Source organism: Rousettus aegyptiacus, unplaced genomic scaffold (assembly GCF_014176215.1).
Source record: "Rousettus aegyptiacus isolate mRouAeg1 unplaced genomic scaffold, mRouAeg1.p scaffold_m13_p_10, whole genome shotgun sequence".
Taxonomy (NCBI): Eukaryota; Metazoa; Chordata; class Mammalia; order Chiroptera; family Pteropodidae; genus Rousettus; species Rousettus aegyptiacus.
This window is the reverse complement of record NW_023416285.1, coordinates 89,129,993-89,149,647: the sequence shown is the minus strand read 5'-3', so window position 1 is coordinate 89,149,647 and position 19,655 is coordinate 89,129,993. Positions and strand designations below refer to the sequence as shown.

General features: G+C 33.8%; 1 protein-coding gene across 1 annotated transcript in view; it reads left to right on the top strand.

Moving 5' to 3' along the window:
- STAM (signal transducing adaptor molecule) overlaps positions 1-19,655 on the top strand; it is a 50,470-nt gene that overhangs the window by 9,820 nt on the left and 20,995 nt on the right. The window contains exons 2-4 of the mRNA XM_016150626.2: positions 5,355-5,439; positions 18,873-18,948; positions 19,030-19,125. Of these exons, the coding sequence (XP_016006112.2) occupies positions 5,355-5,439; positions 18,873-18,948; positions 19,030-19,125 (257 nt within the window). The remainder of the gene's footprint in view (positions 1-5,354; positions 5,440-18,872; positions 18,949-19,029; positions 19,126-19,655) is intronic.

The following is a 19,655-nucleotide window of genomic DNA, read 5'->3' as shown; positions in this document are numbered from 1 at the left end:
CAGAGAAGAGTCTTGTAATCTCTCCGAGGTAGAGGTATGAGTGAGGGTAAGGGATGGAATAGAATAATTTCTAGGAAGTCAGGTCTTTGGACGAGGGACCCCAAGACCACTTCCCATTCTAGGGTTCATCAGGACTTACAGAACTCAGCACATAGTCATACTCAATAGCTATGATTTATTATAGTGAAAGAGTGCAGTGAGCAAAGTGAAAAGGCACATGAGGTGAAGTCCAGGGAAATCAGACACAGGCTACCAAAGGGTCCTCTTTCGGCACAGTCACACAGGACATGCTGAATTTCCCCAGCAGTGAATTGTGATGACGTGTGAAATGTTGTCTTCTAGGGACATTCACTGCAGACTTAGTGTTGGGGGTTTTTATTGGGACCTGATGACTACAGGCATTCTCTCCCTGGCATGTACCCAAACTCCAGACTCTCAGAAAGAGAGCAGATATTTAACATAAATCATATTGTTTGTACAACCAGTTAAGACATGAGCCACTCTTCTCAGTTCTGAGAATGGTGGGAACCCTCCCAAAATATGAATTCCCATACACCAGCTGCAAGCAGGCCTTTTAAAGGATACTAGTCAGGCCTGTATGTTAACTCTTTGCTGCATAGCAGGTATCAGCATTCATGTAGTTACTTAATTCCTTTATTAATTTTTAAAATTCAACTTTATATTTTAGAGCAGTTTTAGATTCACAGGAAATCACAGGAAAATTGAGCAAAAATTGCGGCGATTTCCCATATACCTCCTGCCCCCACACATGCATGTAGCCTCCCCCGCTGTAGGCATCCTGCACCAGAGAGGTACGTTTGTTACAATCCATGAACCTACTACACCGATCATCACCCAAAGTCCATAGCTTGCACGTATGTTCACTCTTGGTGTTATGCATTTTGAGGGTTTTGAGCAATGTATAATGACATGTATCTAGCATTATAATATACAGAATAGTTTCACTGTCTTACAGATCCTCTGTGCTTCACCTCTTCAACTCACTCTCCCCTAAACCACTAGCAACCAATGATCCTTTTACTGTCTATATAGTTTTGCCTTTTCTAGAATGTCATATAGTTAGAAACATGCGCTATGTAACTTTTTCATATTGGCTTCTTTCATTTAATAGTATGCATTTAAAGTTTGTCCATGGCTTTTTATGGCTTGATAGCTCATTTCTTTTTAGCACTGAATAATATTTCATTGTTCTGATGTTAACAACAGTTTATCCATTTACCTACTGAAGAACATCTTAGTTGCTCCCAAGTTTTGGCAATTATGAATAAAGTTGCTGTAAACATCCACATGTAGGCTTGTGTATGGCCACGTTTTCAACTTCTTTGAGTAAATTTCGCAAAAGCGTGATTGCTGGATTGTATGCTAAGGGTATGTTTGGTTTTGTAAGAAACTTGTCAAACTGGCTTCCAAAGTGTCTGTACTATTTTGCTTTCTCACCAGTCATGAATGAAAGTTTCCATTCCTCAGCACATCCTTACCAGCATGTGCTGCTGTCAGTGTTTGGGATTTTGGCTATTCTAATAGGTGTGTAATGATATCTTATTGTTTTAAGTCCCTAATGACATATGACATAGAGCATTTTTTCATATATTTATTTGCTATCTGAAGATCTTTGATGAGTTGCCTGTGCAAGTCTTTTGCCCAGTTTTTAATTGGATTTTCTTATAATTGAGTTTCTAGAGTCCTTGTAGTTTTTGGATAACAGTCCTTTATCAGATATGTGTTTTGGGAATATTTTTTCTTAGTCTGTGGCTTGCTATCTCATTTACAGAGCCTTTCAGATAACAGAAGTTTTTAATTTTAATGAATTCCAGATTATCAGTTATTTTTTTTATTGATCATGTCTTTGTGTTATGTTTAAAAAGTCATTGCCATACTCAGGTCATCTAGAATTTATTCTGTTATCTTCTAGTTTTATAGATTGTGTTTTACATTTAGATCTGTGATTCATTTCAAGTTAGTTTTTGTGATGTTTGTAAGAGCTGTGTCCAGATTCATATTTTGCACACGGATGTCCAGTTGTTTCAGCACCATTTGTGGAAAAGACTGTCTTTGTTCCACTGTCTCGCTTTTGTTCAGTTGACTATGTTTGTGTGGGTCTGTTCTGTTCTACTGATCTGTCTGTTTTCTGTTCTACTGATCTGTCTGTTTTCTCACCAATATCAGACTCTCTTGATTACTGTAGCTTTATAGTAAGCCTTGAAGTCGAGAAGTGTCAGGCCTCCAATTTATTCTCCTTCAATATTGTGTTGACTATTCTGGGTCTTTTGACTTTCTATAAACTTTAGAGTCCATTTGTGTAGTGTATTAACCTTGAGTTCTGCAACCTTGCTATAATATAATCACTCATTAGTTCCAGTTGTGTGGGGGTTTTTTTTTTAGATAATTCTTTTGGATTTTCTACATAGATGATTATGTTATCTGTGAATAAAGACAGTTTTATTTCTTTATTCTTTATGTCCCTTTTATATCCCCCTTTTGCCTTTTTGCATTAGCTAGGACTTCCCCTATGATGGCAGAAAGGTGCAGTGCGAGGGGACATCCTTGCCCTGTTTCTGATCTTAGTGGTGAATCTCCCTCCTAGTTTCTTACTATTAAATATGTCAGATATATATATATGAATAGATTTTTTATATAGATTTTTTGTAGATGTTTTTTATTTTGTTGAGGAAGTTCCCTTTTATTTCTAGTTTGCTGCGTTTTTAGTTTCCTTGCTGCCATTCATTTCACTTACACACCAGCATACATACACACATCTCTACATTTTCCTCTCTCTCTGAAGAACTTTTAACATTTATTGCAAGGCCAGTCTACTGGCAACAGATTTCCTCAATATTTCTTCGTTTGAGAAAGTATTTCTCATTTCCTTTTGGAGAATGATTTCGCAGGGTACATGATCCTAGGTTGGTGGTTATTTTCCCTTAACACTAGCTGTGTCTCTTTATTTACATCTTGTATGAATGCTTTCTGAGACATCAGATGTAATTCTTATGTTGACTCCTACATAGGTAATGTGTTTTTTTCCTACTGGCTTTTTCTGTTTTTTCTTTATTTTTGATATTCTGCAATTTGAATATGTTATGCCTGGGTGTCGTTTTTTTGACATTCATTCTGCTTGGTGTTCCCAGAACTTCCAAGGCCCGTGGTTTGGTGTCTGATATTACTTTGGGAAGATTCTCAGTCATTACTGTTTCAAAAATTTCTTCTCTTTCTTTGTCTCTATTCTTTGGTATTTCAGTTATGTCTCTGTTACTCCTTTTTAGTTTCCCACAGTTTTTGGATAATCTGTTCCAATATTTTTTTCAGTCATTTTTTCACTTTGCTTTTCAGTTTTGTAAATTTCTGTTCATATATCCCAAGCTAAGAGATTCTTTTCTCAGGCATGTCCAGTCTACTGTAGAGCCCATCATATTTTTGCATAATTTTTGATTTCTAGTATTTCTTTTTGATTATTTATAGAATTTCCATTTCTGTTTACATTGACCATTCGTTCTTGCATATTGTCTTATTTTTCCATTAGAACTCTTAGCATATTAATCATAGTTTAAAAAATTCCTGGCCTGATAATTCCATCATCAGTGCCATGTCTGGGTCTGGTTCTTATGCTTGATCTTCAGACTGGTTTTTTTTTTCCTTGTAGTAGTGCCTTGCTGAAAGCTAGACACAATGTACTAGATAGAAGGAACACCATCCTTTAGTGGTCTGATGGTAAGGTGTCTCAGTGGAGGCGAAGCATTCTGAAGACCTCTGATCAGGTCTCAATCTTGTAGTGAGACTCTACCACTGGAGTGTGAATTTCTCTTGCGCTTAGTCTTCTCTGCCTGCCTCTCTCAGGTGCAACAGGTGGCGAGAGTGGGCTAGGGTTGGGTATTTCCCTTACCTAGCAAGGTTATTCCCTGGTAAAACCCTAGTTGGTTAAGTGCTCATAGTTTTCCTTGAGAACAGGCCTTATTAAGAAGAGAGTACTCTGGTGTCTTTCAAAATGATTACTGTTCCCCTTCCCCTGCTGGAAAAATAAGGAAACTTTTTTCCTATAAGACTCACACAAGTGTGGGGGCTCTCCTGTGAATGGGCCCCTCTGGAGTTTTAACTTGTACATACTTAGCCTCCAATAACTTGTCATTACAGTTTAAATTTTCATATCCTGGTACTGATATCTGGTGAGATTTCTGCTCATGGGTTTCTGCTCTGTTAAATTGTGATTCTGTTTACCCACCTGCCTGTGTTTTGAAATTTGGGGGGCAGTGGTTTGCCCTGTGACCTCACTTCAGGGAGCTCTCAGAATAGTTGTTGATTTTTCACTTTTTCAGTATTTCACTTGTGAGAGTGGAGCAATGACTTCTAAACTCCTTATGTGCTAGACTGGAACCCAGCAGTTATTCCTTATTTTTGATGCTTATGTCTCAACTATGTCTGGTGTCTTCTTTCTAGAAAATCTTTACCTCCAGAAAACAAACCTTCACTCATTTGGGAAATAGACAGTTGCTAGAGCTCCTGAATAAGGAAGGCAAAGTGGGGACCGACCTGCATTTCAAACACCATTAATCCATTCCTTCTAACTTTAAGCCCTCTATTCTTCACTCACACTTGCAGACTTCCTTTTGCTACCAGTACTTGAATTTTCTGAGAATACAGTGATGCAAAATAGGTTGGTTCTTATGCTTTTTTTCTTACTGCCAATATATGATTCACTTATCTTGGGTTTTCTGAGTAGGTTACCATATATCAGTATTGTTATGTAGCTTTTAGCTATTGTTGATGATTGTTATTGCTTCTCATGTTTTCCCTCTATTGATATCTTTAATTTGTCAAGTTTTTATTTAAGGGAAATGTTCAGGTAAATCTTGGTTTTCTTTCATTCATTCAGTTTCCCTTTCTCAGAAACCAAAGTCGACAAAACTAGATAATTAGTTAATTTAATCACCTGAAATATTTCGTAGAGGTCTATGTCTAGTCATCTTCTAGTCACGGGCAAATAACGCTAAGAATTATTTGATGATAGAAATATTTCTTATTTTTGTTTTTCTGTATGTAGAAAGGGGGTAGATTTGTGTGTGTATATATATATATTTTAATAAAGAAAAATCAGTGGCTTATTTTTTATACTAAGTAGGAGCAACTGAAGTGTGAATGGAGAAAATAGTGATAAATAATAAAGGTACCCCTTCCCTCTTTAAAAATTGACTTGAATATTTCATTACACAGACTGCTGGCAGTTATTCTGACTTGTTGATATTTGATTATGCTACGTTTTGATAATTTGAGTCTGATGATTTACCTCTTAAAAAGATTTTTAAGATAATGTTTCTGCAATTTATTTTTATAATATACAGAGAAAGCAACCAGTGAGATGAATACTGCTGAAGATTGGGGCCTCATCTTGGATATTTGTGATAAAGTTGGTCAGTCACGCACTGGGTAAGTGTTGCAAAGTTTTGAAGGATTTTTATTCATTCTTCCATTTTATTAATATGAATAAAATAGGTAAGAAGGTAGAGCATATTAAAATTATAATTTGTTTTAAAAGAAAATGTTTTTCCTAGAAAGATTTGAAAAATCATCCTGCTTAAGTTACCTCTTTTAACCAATTAGGGTAGCATACTGATAAAAATGTTACTACTTTTCTTAATTACTCTTTTCCTCCTGAAATGTAATTTTTTCCACTGATTTTTAAAGTCATAAGTGATTTTTCAGTTATGAAGATTCATGGTTACTTGGGAGTTCTTTTTTTCTTTATCATATCTGCAACATTCTACCCAACTGATCAGTGACTATTGAAAGAGAGTTTAAGGAGGTGAAATCTTAAAACTTTTGGACTTTTGGGTAATACAGAGCTTTCTAAACAGTGTAGTGAGTGGTTTAACTGGTGTATGGATTATTGATTTCCTTAATTCCTGGGCTGATAACATCCAGATATTAATAGCCTCATTTACCCCTTTGTGCCACACAAATATTGTCTTATTTATGTACTTTGATGTGAAAAATGTTAAGGAACCCTCCTGCTTTATACTTGATTCTTCTGGTAGTGATTTTAACCCTCCCATGTGCCTTCTTCGGCTTTTCTTCCTTCCCTTTGCAATATAGACAGTTCCTTAAGCTTTTTTTTTTTTTTGATCCATTTTTTTTCCCCTAATACTTTTTTCTTTTCTAATAATTTTTCTTTTGAAATTTTACAACTTCCAGATATCTTTATGTGAGTGACATGTATTTTCAGCTCTGATTTTTCTTATCCTTTTCTAGTCCTGTGGCCCAAGCTTTGTTTTTGGATATCACACTGTTTAAGCCTTAATCTTACCACTTGTAAACCCGAACTCATTTGTGTGCTTTAAACCTGCTTTCCCTCCTTGTTTCCTGTTTCTGTTAATGAAAAAATTATTCTTTCATTTTCACTTAAAACCTCAGAGAAACCTCTGCTACATTTGTTATGAAATTCTGCCAGTCTGCCTCCATAATCTCTCAGGTATTGATGCTATAAAGTCTCCTTAGTTAAATTCTTTAACATGGGCACACCAGGCTGGAGCATTTTGTCTTCAGGGCCTTTGTACCTCTTCACTTTAGCCAATAAGGTCCTAATATGTTCCCTCTGTCAGGTTCCTAAAAATGTGGTCTCCAAATATGGCCTCATCCATTTCCTTTGTTGTCTTTATATTTTAGTTTCCTAAGTCTTGTTCTTTCTGACCTTTTTTGAGTCCTTAATTTAATTGAAATTTGAGTAACTACTATGTGCTACATGTCTATTCCGTTTTCTCTGTTTCTTTTGCCTCTCCCTCCGCCCCTAACTTGAGACATGCCTTACGATACCTAGACTAGTGAGTTAACCTACTGGCGTTTCTTTCCATTTTCATCTCTTATATCCAGTTGTCATATAAAAACTGACCATGTGATTCTTCTTCCTTCTGTACTGACTTGTCTAACCTCCTTCTCCTTAGACCTCTGAATCATTTATTTTCCATTTACTTCTCTCATATGTACCGTTCTTTTCAACTGAAGCATTTGAGGCATCAGTGCTTTTCTACCTCAATTCAGTGCTTTTGGTCATTCTATTCCTTCAATGTAGAGTATTTTCTTCTTGCGTTTCCTATCTCTGCATCTCATATCCTTCCAGTTCCAGTATAAATATTTCTTCCACAAAGCCTTTACTGAAAATCATTTTATGATCCTCTGAATCCTTCAAGCACTATATCAAAATTATTCTTCTTGTTTTTCTTTATAATAGTAATTTATATCTATGTAATAGACTTAGATTTGTAGAACGTAAGGTCCATGAATTTTTGTTGTACAGGAGAAAGAAACTCATAACTTAGTGGTTGAGAGCATGGACTCTGGAGTGAAACTGTCTAGGTTCAAATCCTAGCTATTACCGCTTTGCTACGTACATTGGATAAGTAACTTAATTTTGTAGTTTGCTACTTAAGGATAAAAATCATTTCTTCTTCATAGGGTGCTTGTTGTGAGTATAAGATCTACCTATCTATCTATCTAAATGTACATATGTATTATGCATACACACACAAAGTGTTTATTATAATAGGTGGCAAACAGTTAAGTTGGTACACCCCTGCCTTTTGATTAAAATCATATTTTGTGACAGTTAGTCTGTTGAGGACTGGCTATCATTCTTGCTAGATAAAACTTTTATCTAGCATTCCAGTTACACAGCTCCTGCTCTCTTTTTTTTTTTTTTTTTTTTTTACTTTATTGTTTTTTTTACCTTTACTTTGGTATGCTTCATTTTGTAGATAGATACTTTCTATAAATTAGTTGCTTGATGTGAAAAGACAAACTCCCTTTCGTTACTAGAAATATTCCCTATATTTCTAGTTAAAAAATAAATTTGTAATCCATATGAAATACTATATGATATTTATTGAAAATGAGGTCAACTTGTTTTTCTTCATGTTAATATTATTATACTATAAACATTCGTTTGTTATTCTTTTCCTTATTTTTGTGGTAACTTTTAAGATATACTCTCAGCAACTTTCAAATATACAGTAAAGTATTGTAACAGTAGTCACCAATTCTGTGCATTACATTCTCAGAACTTATTTATCTTATAACTGGAAATTGTACCTCCTGACCACATACACCCATTTTGCCCCCTCAGATGCCTCTGGCAACTGCCAATCTGTGTTGCTTTTCTTACACTTCACGTATCAGTGAGACCATACCATAGTTTCTTTGTTGACTCATTTCACTTAGCATTAATGCCTTCAAGGTCCATCCATGTTGTTCTCATATATTTAATATGTGTACTAATTGGTAGCTTTAAAAAACTATTTTTCAGTGTCTGTTTTTTAAATCCAGTATCAATACGTTTAGATAATACTTATTTTTATTTGAATTTATTTTTAGACAACATGCTCTCTCTCAGTATATTCCTTAATATTTCAGTTATCCTTTGGAGATTTTAATTGATATTACACTAAATCTATAAATTTACTAAGGAAGGATTTTCAACTTTGTTAATTTAAATAATGAGTAGTTTTATTTGTCTAGTTAATCAATAAAAATCTATAATTTTATAAAAACATACAAATATATTTAAGAGGGCTAATTTAGAGATAATAAAGGGAACTTTGAGAAAAACACTTCTTTCAGGGACATATTTTTTTTTTTATCAAAGTGATTTGTAACCAGCAATATATTGTAGAATTATTTAATGCTTAAATAAAACAATTTATATCAATTTAAGTCTTTCTTTCCTAAGAAAATAATTTAAAAAAATTCTTTACCCTTCTCTTTTTTTTTGTAAGAGTCCTCTGTTTTAGAGTTCTTGTAGTTTGGAAAATATCCTCAAGTTTTAAGGGGGAAAAAAAGAACCATGGTTGTGAAATTTTGTTTAGTCAGAACTGTGACCCAGAAACATGGCTCCCAGTGGTGTTTTGAAAATCCTTCCTTTAATTGTTCTTTTAAAAATTCTTATTGTTCTGTTCTTTAAATCACACATATGTATGTGTGTGTGTTTGTTGATTAAAGAAATACTTATGCTTATATAAAACTGTACTTTTTTGTTTTAAAAATAGATATACACAGGGCTCAAAAGTTAAACCAATTTAAAAAGGTGAACATTGACAAATCTAACTCCTATCCCTGTTTCTCTCCCCCATCCTCTATAGGTAACTGCTTTTGTATCTTTTGTACTTTTACACTGTTTATTTATACAAATGGGAATATATTTCCCCTATTCATAGACAGTATGCATATTGTAAACACTGTCTACATTTATAATTAATTCTTTAATACATTCTGTCAGCCTTAGAAATGTATTTATTTTAATGTCCATTAGTATTACAATAGTTGTAAAAATTGACAAATTTAGAAATAATTTTCCAGTTTAGCATCAGTTTTGATTCGTAGCATGTAGACTATTTAACATACTTTACTAATAATTAAAATTAATAATTTTAAATAATTATATCAATTTCAGGAAACCTAGTAGATGTAATTTCGTTTCACATAGGATTTTTTTTTTTTTTCTGTTAAGCCTGATATGTTTGAATATGCTGGACTTAAAACTTTAAAAACATTCTGAAAATGTTTTCTGACTTCCTGAGATATTCACATGATGTTTAGTGTGCAGTTCCAGTGTATGAGTAAGTACTGAAAAATGCCTAGCCAGTGAGGTCATATGATGGACTGAAAAGTCTATTTGTTTAGAATCAAGAGAACTTTCAGAATGAGTAGCAGTTTTCTTTAACACGTCTCCACATAATAAATAGCTTTTGTCTGTTAGTTTTGATTGATTTGTTCCTATTCTCATATATAAAAACTGTGAGCATAGGTACTGATTATCCACTGAACAAGTTAAAGTTAAAATTAAAGTTCTGTAATTGACAGTCATATTAATTTGTGGTATTACATCTTAACTTTCTATATAGCATTAGACAAAGATATAGTTGACCGAAGATGGCAAAGGTGATATAACTTTCTTTACTTGGCTAAGGAATCTATTTAGATAGTAAATCTTTAATTTATTCAAACAGAATTAGAAAGATAAAGTCATAGTCATTATTAATATTTTATGAAAAATATAAATATAAGCTTTGAAAAGAGTTTGTTAAAAGTGTTTTTTATTGGCCTTCTTCTTGTCCTGTCCTGGACCTGAGCTGTAACTATTTTTGACATTGAACTGGAGCTTGATAGAATACTGTATTCCTGATTTTTAGGGGAAAAGTCATCTTTGACTTAGACATCTTCCAATTGGAAGAGCAGCATCAGTGAGAGAAAGTTTTCTTGCTGTATATTTTATTATAATCATGTCCTCAATTTACAGGCCTTAATTTTCAGTCTCTTACGTGTACTTTAAAAAATAATATTCAACATTTACTGAGTGCTTATTTTTTTCCAGGTCTTGTTTAAATGTCTTATAAACTTTTTTTTTAAATCATCACAGTAACTCTAGACACTGTAAATTCTCCTAGTTCACAAACGAGAATCTGATTCATATTTAGGATTCTTTAATGTAATTTAAATTAGAGGAGGAGTTCCCCCAGGAGTAAAATTATAAAGGCTGATCTTGGTTTCCATGTCTCTTTCACTTACCATCACAGAATTACCATAGTTGGTTTCATTCTCTTTTGCATCAGTTACTTTTTCCTTTTATTTGACACACGCTTAGTACTGGCTGGGCATCTTGCTTTTCATATACAGTGATGAATAAAGCATGCACAGCCTTTGCCAGCAATCAACTGTGGTGACAGTCTACTAGTGGAAGATGGAACTAAACAAGTAAACAGATAATGGTCTAAGAAGATAGTGAACCGAGTGCTTTAGTGGAGAATAGAAGGGAACGCCTACTTAGATTTTTCAGGGAAGGACTAGTATGATTTTAAAGTTGAGGAGAAGCAGAGCTGAAAGCAGAGGTCCCAGGCAGAGGGAATAGCATCTACTTGAATGCTGCAAGGTAGAGAACACTTGGTGCTTTCTAAGAACTTGCAAGATACAGAGTAGCTGGAGCAGAGTTGCCCTAAATGAGCACGGAGTTGGATATGAGAGTGACTTAGAAAAATGGTAGGTAATAGTTGGAATGGCTGAGATTGAGATTATAGAGGATTTTCAGTTGTTCGTCATGACATGGTCTAGGATGTGACCATGACAGTTAATAATAATCAGGTGGACTAGAAGTCAAAAAGCTAGGATAGGGGAAGCATCACTTATATTGTTATTAACATCTCTAAGAATTAAGACGAGTTATTTTGGAAAGAGTGGCAGTGAGCCAAGAGTTAAAATTATTGGGAGACGATGGGGTTGTTGAGGTTTTTTGAACAAACTGTAACAAGTAGGTAGTTTAACATGATCAGAACTGGACTGTTTTAGGAAAGAGGGAGGGAGAATAATTAAAAATACCAAAGGAGCAAAGAGGACTCTTAGCTTGTTTAGTAGGCAAAAGAGCTATAAGAGGACAAAAAACTACCACTTGAGATGGCTGCAGAAATAGTATCCTGTGTGGAGAATCAGGTTTCTGTACAGCATAAGGACCAAGGATAGGGCTTTTGTTGATAGCGTGCTCTGAGTTCTAGGGGATACAACAAAAAAGTTTCTGAAGGTTGGGGAGCAATGGATATGTAAAGCTGTTTAATGATAGAAAATCTAGTGTGGAACTTCTTGCGGGGACTGGTAAAAACAATAATAACAGGCATATGTTCTTATGTTCTTAATTACTGAGTAGTAGAGAAAGTCGGGTGCCCAAGACTGCCTCTTAACCTCTGTAGACGGAACCTTGGAGGCCTGGGAAGGAGTGGTTGGAGTTCTCTTTTGACTCCTGTCCATAAAGGTGAAGAGGCTTGAAGTGAGATAGTCTCACATTTAGTGAAAAGCTCACCTTTTTCCTTTGGGGATTGAATATCTTTTTCTGTGTTTAAGAGCTGTTTGTATTTACTTTTCTGTGAACTATCTGTACATATTCTTTCCTCATTTCTACAAGTCCTTGATATATTAAGAACATATCTGTAATATAAATTGCATATATATCTTTTTTCTGTGTATATGTACACACACACACACACACACACTTATTTATTTTTTAAGGCAAGGCAACCCTTGGTTGACTTCACAGATTGCAAGGACTTTGTCATCTTAAAATCCCTTATTTTTTTTATTTTTTACACCTACAGCACCTGGTCTTCTTAGGTGGTCTCCCATCCAAGTACTAACCAGGCCTGACCCTGCTTAGCTTCCAAGATCAGACAGGGCTTGTTCAGGGTCACATGGCCATAGACATACATATATATTTACATTAGTCTTTTGACTTTGTTTTCTTTTTAGAAGTTTTTGGTTTTCATGTAGTTGAATTTATCAGTCTTATGTTTTTTACAATTTTGAGTTACACAGGACTTTTCTAAGGTTTTAGAGGAATTATCTCATATTTTCTTTATGGTTTCATTTTTTCGTTTATAATTAACAGACTTTATTTTTAAATATAATTTTAGATTTACAGAAAAGTTGAAGATAGTACAAAGAATTCCACATACCAATCCCACCTCTTGCATATAGTTTCCCATATTATTAACATCTTGTATTAGTGTGATACATGTTACAAGTAATGAATCAATATTAACACATTATTATTAACTAAAATTCATGGTTTACATTAAGGTTCACTCTATTGTACAATTTAATGACCTTTCACAAACCCATAAATGATGTATATCATTAAAATATCACAGAATAGTTTCACCATATAAAAGTGTTCTGTGCTCTGCCTCTTCATCCCTTTTTTACCCCTTCCCTGTGAACCTCAGACAACCACTAATTTTTTTTATTGTTGTCGTTTATTTATTTTTTCAAAATGTTGTATAATTGGGAGTGCTTCTTTTACTTAACAGAATGCATTTAAGTTTCATCTATGTCTTTTTTTTATGGCTCGATAGTTCATTTATTTTTATTTCTGAATAATATTCTATCATATGAATATACCATAGTTTATCTGTTTACCTATTGAAGAACGTCTCAATTGCCTCCAGTTTTTGGTGATTGAAAATAAAGCTGCTATAAATACCTTTATGTGGAGAGAGAGAGAAAGAGAGAGAGAGAGAGAGAGTGAGAGTGTGTGTGTGCACGCGCGTGCACGCGTGTGCACGCGTACGCGTACATACATAGTGTTCAACTCAATTGGGTAAGTAACTGGGAGCGTGATTGCTGAATCATATGGTAAGACTATGTTTAGCTTTGTAAGAAACCACCAAACTGTCTTTGAGTCTGTACCTGTTTTTTTAATTTTACATTTAAGTCTTAGATATATTTAGAATTTATCCTGTTACATAGTATGGGGTATGGTTTTGACTTTATTTTTTTCTTTTTGGTTGCCCCAAAATTCTAACATCATTTTATGAATAGTCCATCCTCTTACTTTCCTATTTGAATTATTGCTTTTATATTTTACATTCCCATATGTATTTGGATCTATTTTTTGAGCTTTCTCTTTTGTCCCATTGGTATGCATCTATTTATGTGCCGCTGCCATACAGTTTTAATTATTAAAGCCTTATGCTACAATTTAATATTTGACAGGGCTAGTTTTCCTCATTGTATTCCCCCCCCCCCATATTTTTTCTAGATAATTCTTTTGCTTCCCTACTGTCCCCAGATAAACTTTCATATTGGTTCTTTTTTAGTTGGCTTAGTGTTAAATTAATAAAATTTCTTTATGATACTAATTTTTGTCTCCAAAAACATAATTTATGTGTATATCCTTTATTAGGATTTCAAAGTTTTTCTCTGTCTTGTACATTTTTGTAAAGTTTCTTATAAGGTATTTTGTCCTTTTTGCCTGTTTATGTGGAGTCTTTAATTGGCTGTTTGATGGGAATTTTATTTTTTCAAAGGTAGACTGTATTATGACAATCTGTGTATGCTGAAGAGAATGATCCATTGTATGGGGGAAATTGAGATGACAGTTCAGGAGAAAGTGGGGATAGTAGCGGGAGCCACATCCTTCACCAGACAATAGCGTATAGAATCCAATTAGATTTAATTTTTCCATCTTTACTCGCCCTAGACACTGATTTTACTCTTATATCGTACTGTGATTTTTGAAGTACCATGTATTTTCGAGAATGGGATTTACAGAATTCTAATGACTAGGGATTGTTTCATGCACGAGGAAACTAAAGCTCTGAGATTGTAATTTGTCTTGTACAGAAGTAGTAGCAGAGGCAAAATTGAAGTCAGGATTTTTACTCCCAGTTTTATGTTTTTTCTCACTTCTTTGTGCTTTATCCTTAATTACCTATATGTACAGTTATGTGAAAGTTAAAATCATGAAGAAAGACATACAGATTTTATATCAAAGATTTTAGTGATTCTTCTCTTTTTCATACATTATATTGCATTGTGTTTCATTTTCCTGAAATATACCTCAGTGTTAAATAGTCTGGGAAATTCAAAATATCATACTGATGTGGTGACTTTTATAAACCCTTTCATTAATCCTCAATATTTAGTATATAAAAATTTAGTTCATCTTGTTTTCTCATGAAGTCCTTTGGAATCATGAACTTCATTAAATAGCCAAATAACATTATTTGTCTACTATATTCATATTCCATCAATCAGTCATCTCATAAGAAATACCTGCTTAACAAGCTCAAAATTGAGAATTTGATATTTGTATTCTTTCCTTCTTCTCCTTGTGTTGTGTAGACTATGTTTTATGTAATGCGTACTGCAAATCAAGTATGCATTTTGAATGTGCCGTTGAATATTACATCTGTTATTCATTCCAGTTCTGATTTCTTTCATATTTTATGAGTTTTCTTATAGTTAGTGTAATGCCTTTGTACATTGAAAAGGCTTCCTCTAAATTAGACTCCCCTCAGTATTCAAGGAAGATTTATGTTATTTGTTGACTTAAAAAAAACACACATGTACACACACATATGTGTATATTTTCTTCATTCAGCAGAGATTTGAGTTCTCATATCATTTAGTGTGTGCCCGATAGGTACTATATACTAAGACCTATAAAAGCTATGCATTCTCATATACCCTTCCTCCACAGTACAGATACACATATATCCTTGAATGGTTACTTATAGTAAAGCGCCTTTTATAGCATGTCAAACAAAAACGTAAAGTTTAAATCGCTCTAAAATAACTTTGAAAGCTAAAGTTGTAAAAGTAACTTGATATGTGTGCTCTCTAGAATTAACATTGCTGAGTGTATCTTAAGTCCATGGCATGATTCTAGTATTGTAATAACATACCGATAAGGAAACTTTAGAATTACAGATGAGGCCTGTCAAGCTTTTTCTGTTGTATCACAGTGCTGCCTTTGTCTAGCAGTGGTTCTCGGCCTGGGTGGTATTGCTCTATTATGGATGGTTTTGGATGTCACAATGACATAGGGTTACTGCTGACATCTATTAGGTGGAGATCAGGGATGTGATAGATCAGATAGTCTTACTCTACAAATAAATTTTCTGCCCTGAACAGCCAGGTGTACTGCTATTTAGAAACATACTGCTAGTAGTTTTGTACTTTTCCAGTTCTGCTTCATAGGTGATGTACTATGCAAGCACATTAACTGAGATTAATAGTATTATTACTCTTAACATGTATGCGTGTGTATGTATATATATAGTTACTGTTTTACTTTTCTATTTGCAATACTTTAAGGAAAGTGTCCTATTAGTCTTCTTAAAGGCCCCATAAAGGAAATAATGAGGAGGTGGAACCCTCATTTTGAAAAGTGGATGAATTTGAAATTAATTGATTTCATAATAAACATAATAATTATAACTCTAATTTACTGTTTTTTTCAGTGGTAATAATTTCCTTAAGACTATAAGGTAAACTTCTTGTCACAGCTTAACCTATTATTTTTGTGATACAAAAGTACTTTTCAAATGTGAGGTAGAGATGAGACATTTGAAATAAGAGTTTTACTCATTTCCCTTGCGAATACTCGCCAGCGGCACTTGTGGCTGCAGTGTTACTCCAAGATAAGTCACAGATTACTGTCCAAACCTTACCCCCAAAGTTTGCCATGAAACATCGTGCTTTTATTATTATTTTCGCATTGCTATAGTATATTGATAGTCTTTGGAAACAAATGACATCATTCTACTTATTGCATTCTGTTTTTAGTAGTGGCATTTCAGTAATTCTTAATCGCTAAAAATGTCAAATACTAGCAAATGTACGTGTGATATTAAGGCTATTCTTGAACAGTTGTTAGCTGAAGATTTATTTGATGAAAATGATATATGTATATATTTTGGTTACATTAGGATTAGAGACACGTTCTGTTTAGAAATAACTCCAAGAACAGTTTTTATATTTATTTTCACATTGAAAACCAGTCAGATTTGCTCCAGCCTCAAAGAGCATGTTTATGTTAAACGAAATTAATTTTGGCAGTGAGCTGCACTTTTTTTTAAGATGGGAAATGGATTAAGAAGTTTTATAAAGTATAAGATATCACAAATCTTGACTTTCTTATCCAACAAAATCATTAAATATTTTGGCTTTCTCCTTATATACTAATGGAAAGACATTTTCGTGTAATCTCACTAACTGGTTGCTATAGTCTAATGTTGAGCTGTTTATCTGCCATAAATATACAACAACATAGCTATAAACAGGTAGATATAAATGTGACAGTTCTGGAAATTTACTTGGGGTTATTCAAAGAGATTTGAAATTTCGTTAGTTTTTGAAAGAGAATTGTAGAAATGTAAAATTAGTTTTAATTTTTTTTTTTTTGATCCTCTGGCAATAGATTTGAGCTTCATTATATACATGTTTAACTTACTGAATTTAACTATATTCTTTTTCAGTCCCCTTAAATTTTATTTTTCCTAAAAACTTGCCCATTTGGTGAGCTTATATGTACTGTCTCACAATTACAGTTCCCATTTCTCACTGCACCAAGTGTAATTCTTGCTCAGAGTATGCATATTTTAAACAATATGGCCCTATATGCAGTCCAACTTCTTCAACTGGTGTTCAAAGTAATGTTTTAATACTTGAGGAAAAATTACCTGTATTGAGCATATTTGAGAGATGGCAGAATATGTCCTCCAATTATTACCTTCACGATTCTTTGGGTCTCTCATGGAGTTGCAGTCAGATAGTGACTGGGACTGGAGTCACCTGAATGCCTGATAGGGATGGATGCTCAGTATGGCTGGCAATTGATGGCTGGTCATCAGGTAGAACCTTAGCTGGGGCTATCAATTTGAAATGCTTACCGAGGCCTCTGGATGTGGCTTAAGTTTCTCATGGAGAGGTGGGTGGAGCATCATAAGAGCAAATATTCTAAGAGAACTGGGTATACTCTACGGGGCTTCTATTAACTTATGTTTCAGAACGTCACTTTACGACATTCTACTAGTCAAGCAGGTCACTGAGTTCAGCCCAGAATCAATGGGAGGGTTATTAGATATTACTTCTTGATGGAATGTGGCACGGTCACATCATAGAATGTGTGGGAAGGGAGTTGTTATTGTGATTTTAAAAAATAAGTAATTTGCCAGAGACCCATTAATTTCTATGAAGGTTGAATCAGAACTTTAAGTAACAAAATAGTAAATTCTAGTTTTGATATTTGAGGTACACAGCCCTTAAGAACACGAATGACAAAATGTGATGTAAGGGTACTTTTTTTTTTTTTTTACCTAATATTTATTTATGATTTTTTACGTATAAAAAAATTATTCTATGTTGAGAGAGATCTACCCATTTGTACATATTTATAAATACGAACAACTAACATAGGAAGTCTTAACTGATTTGGTAGTCATACAGAGTTTTCATCATCACCTTTCATGGTTTTGTTTTATGTACATGACTTGATATCACTTATTTTTTTAAAATTCATAAAAGCCAAAGTGAAGATGATTGCTTAAACATCAGTTAATGAAAGTGTTATCAACAGAGTTATTTGCTGCCTGTTGAATATTTTTTCATGGCATCATTGTAATTTGTACGGAGGTGATTCATCCTGATAGGTCTGACTGAATTGGGTTATTCATAAGAATTTCCTTAGCAGTGATTTAAACATTCAGTGCTATATGTGGAGGAATCTTACTTTTGGGGTATTTTTTCGATAAAATGAATGAGCAAGAATGAGAAATTTTCTTAATTGCTACATCAAAGGAGTGACTGATGATAAAATTTATTTAAAGAAAATTACCTTTCCAGATTTCCCTTCAGAGCTTCAAGTTTTGTAGATCTGGGTTTTGTATGGGAGACCGGAAGAGTCTGAATTGCAAAAGAAAGCACAATAGCATGGCTATGTGATATATGTATGTGTCTGAAGATTAATTTTCACTTAACCATCAAGCAATAGGTAGCTTATATTTAGTAATTATGACTTTAGATAGAAACCGAATGACTAAGAGTGGTATGATAGGAGAGGAGTATGAGGAGAGAGGATCTAATAGAGAAGGGCCCTCTCTTAAAGTTCTGTTTTCTTTGAAGCTGACCATACAGTTTGTTGAAGTGGAATAGAGTAATAACTGGTAAATAATGAATACCTGAAACCGACTTTGATTATTGACTTTTTTGTAATTGTTTATAGCAGGGGTGCAAGTCTGGTGCCAGGTATTCCATCGTGACCACCGTGGAAGTCTCTGCCTGTCATTTTACTTTCGAAACTTTTTTTACCCAATATTAGCCAGAAGTGCCTAGTCAATCTGTGATTGCTAAGGAAGAGAACCTGTTAATTTTGTTTGAAACATTTAAAGGAACTTTAAGTTAGTGTACATGTTTTCAGCTGTATCACTAATAAAAATTAAACTTCTTTTCTCCACCCTATTCTCTCCTTTGTATAATAGTTCATTACTTGTCAGGAAGCAGAAATTGAATATACTACTAACTTGATTGTTACATTTCTCATTTTTTAGACCTAAAGATTGTCTTCGTTCTATTATGAGGAGGGTGAACCATAAAGATCCTCATGTTGCTATGCAGGCTCTGACTGTGAGTGATTTTGTTTTAAGTTCTACTTCAAAACTACCTGCTGAAATTGAACCCTTTTACTTTCTGATTTTATGCTTTTAGCTTCTAGGAGCATGTGTTTCAAACTGTGGCAAAATTTTTCATTTGGAAGTATGTTCAAGAGATTTTGCTAGTGAAGTAAGCAATGTATTAAACAAGGTAAGGAACATTATTTCAAGAAATGAACTAAGACAGTTTTCTTTCTTGTATTTTATTGTTTAGTCCTCCACTTTTTAAATCACAAAGGACTAGTCTGTGCTTTTTCTTAAGAAAACTCTTTCTGGGCTATATCTATCCAATATGTAAGTAAATGTTATGTTTTGCCAAAGAGACTACAAATTTATATAACTTCAGGAGTTTGTTTTTTCAAGCCAAATTAGAGTGTATTTAACTTCTATATCACTCCTTTCATCTGATAAGTAAATATGTGTATTTCTCTGATTAAATAATACCATCTTAAGGCATTTTTTGTAACCATTTTTGTACCCATAGAGATATTTTCTGAGTGTGGAAGTATTCAGAAATACTGCCAAAAGCATGGCACTGTTGACATGAATAAGTGCACTACCTGACTGTCACAGGATTTTAATACTATACTATCTACTGAACATAGAATAACTGAATGTAGAATAAGGAAATCAAATTCTGCAATTCAGGACTTAAAAATTTGTTACTAAGTAATATGCGAG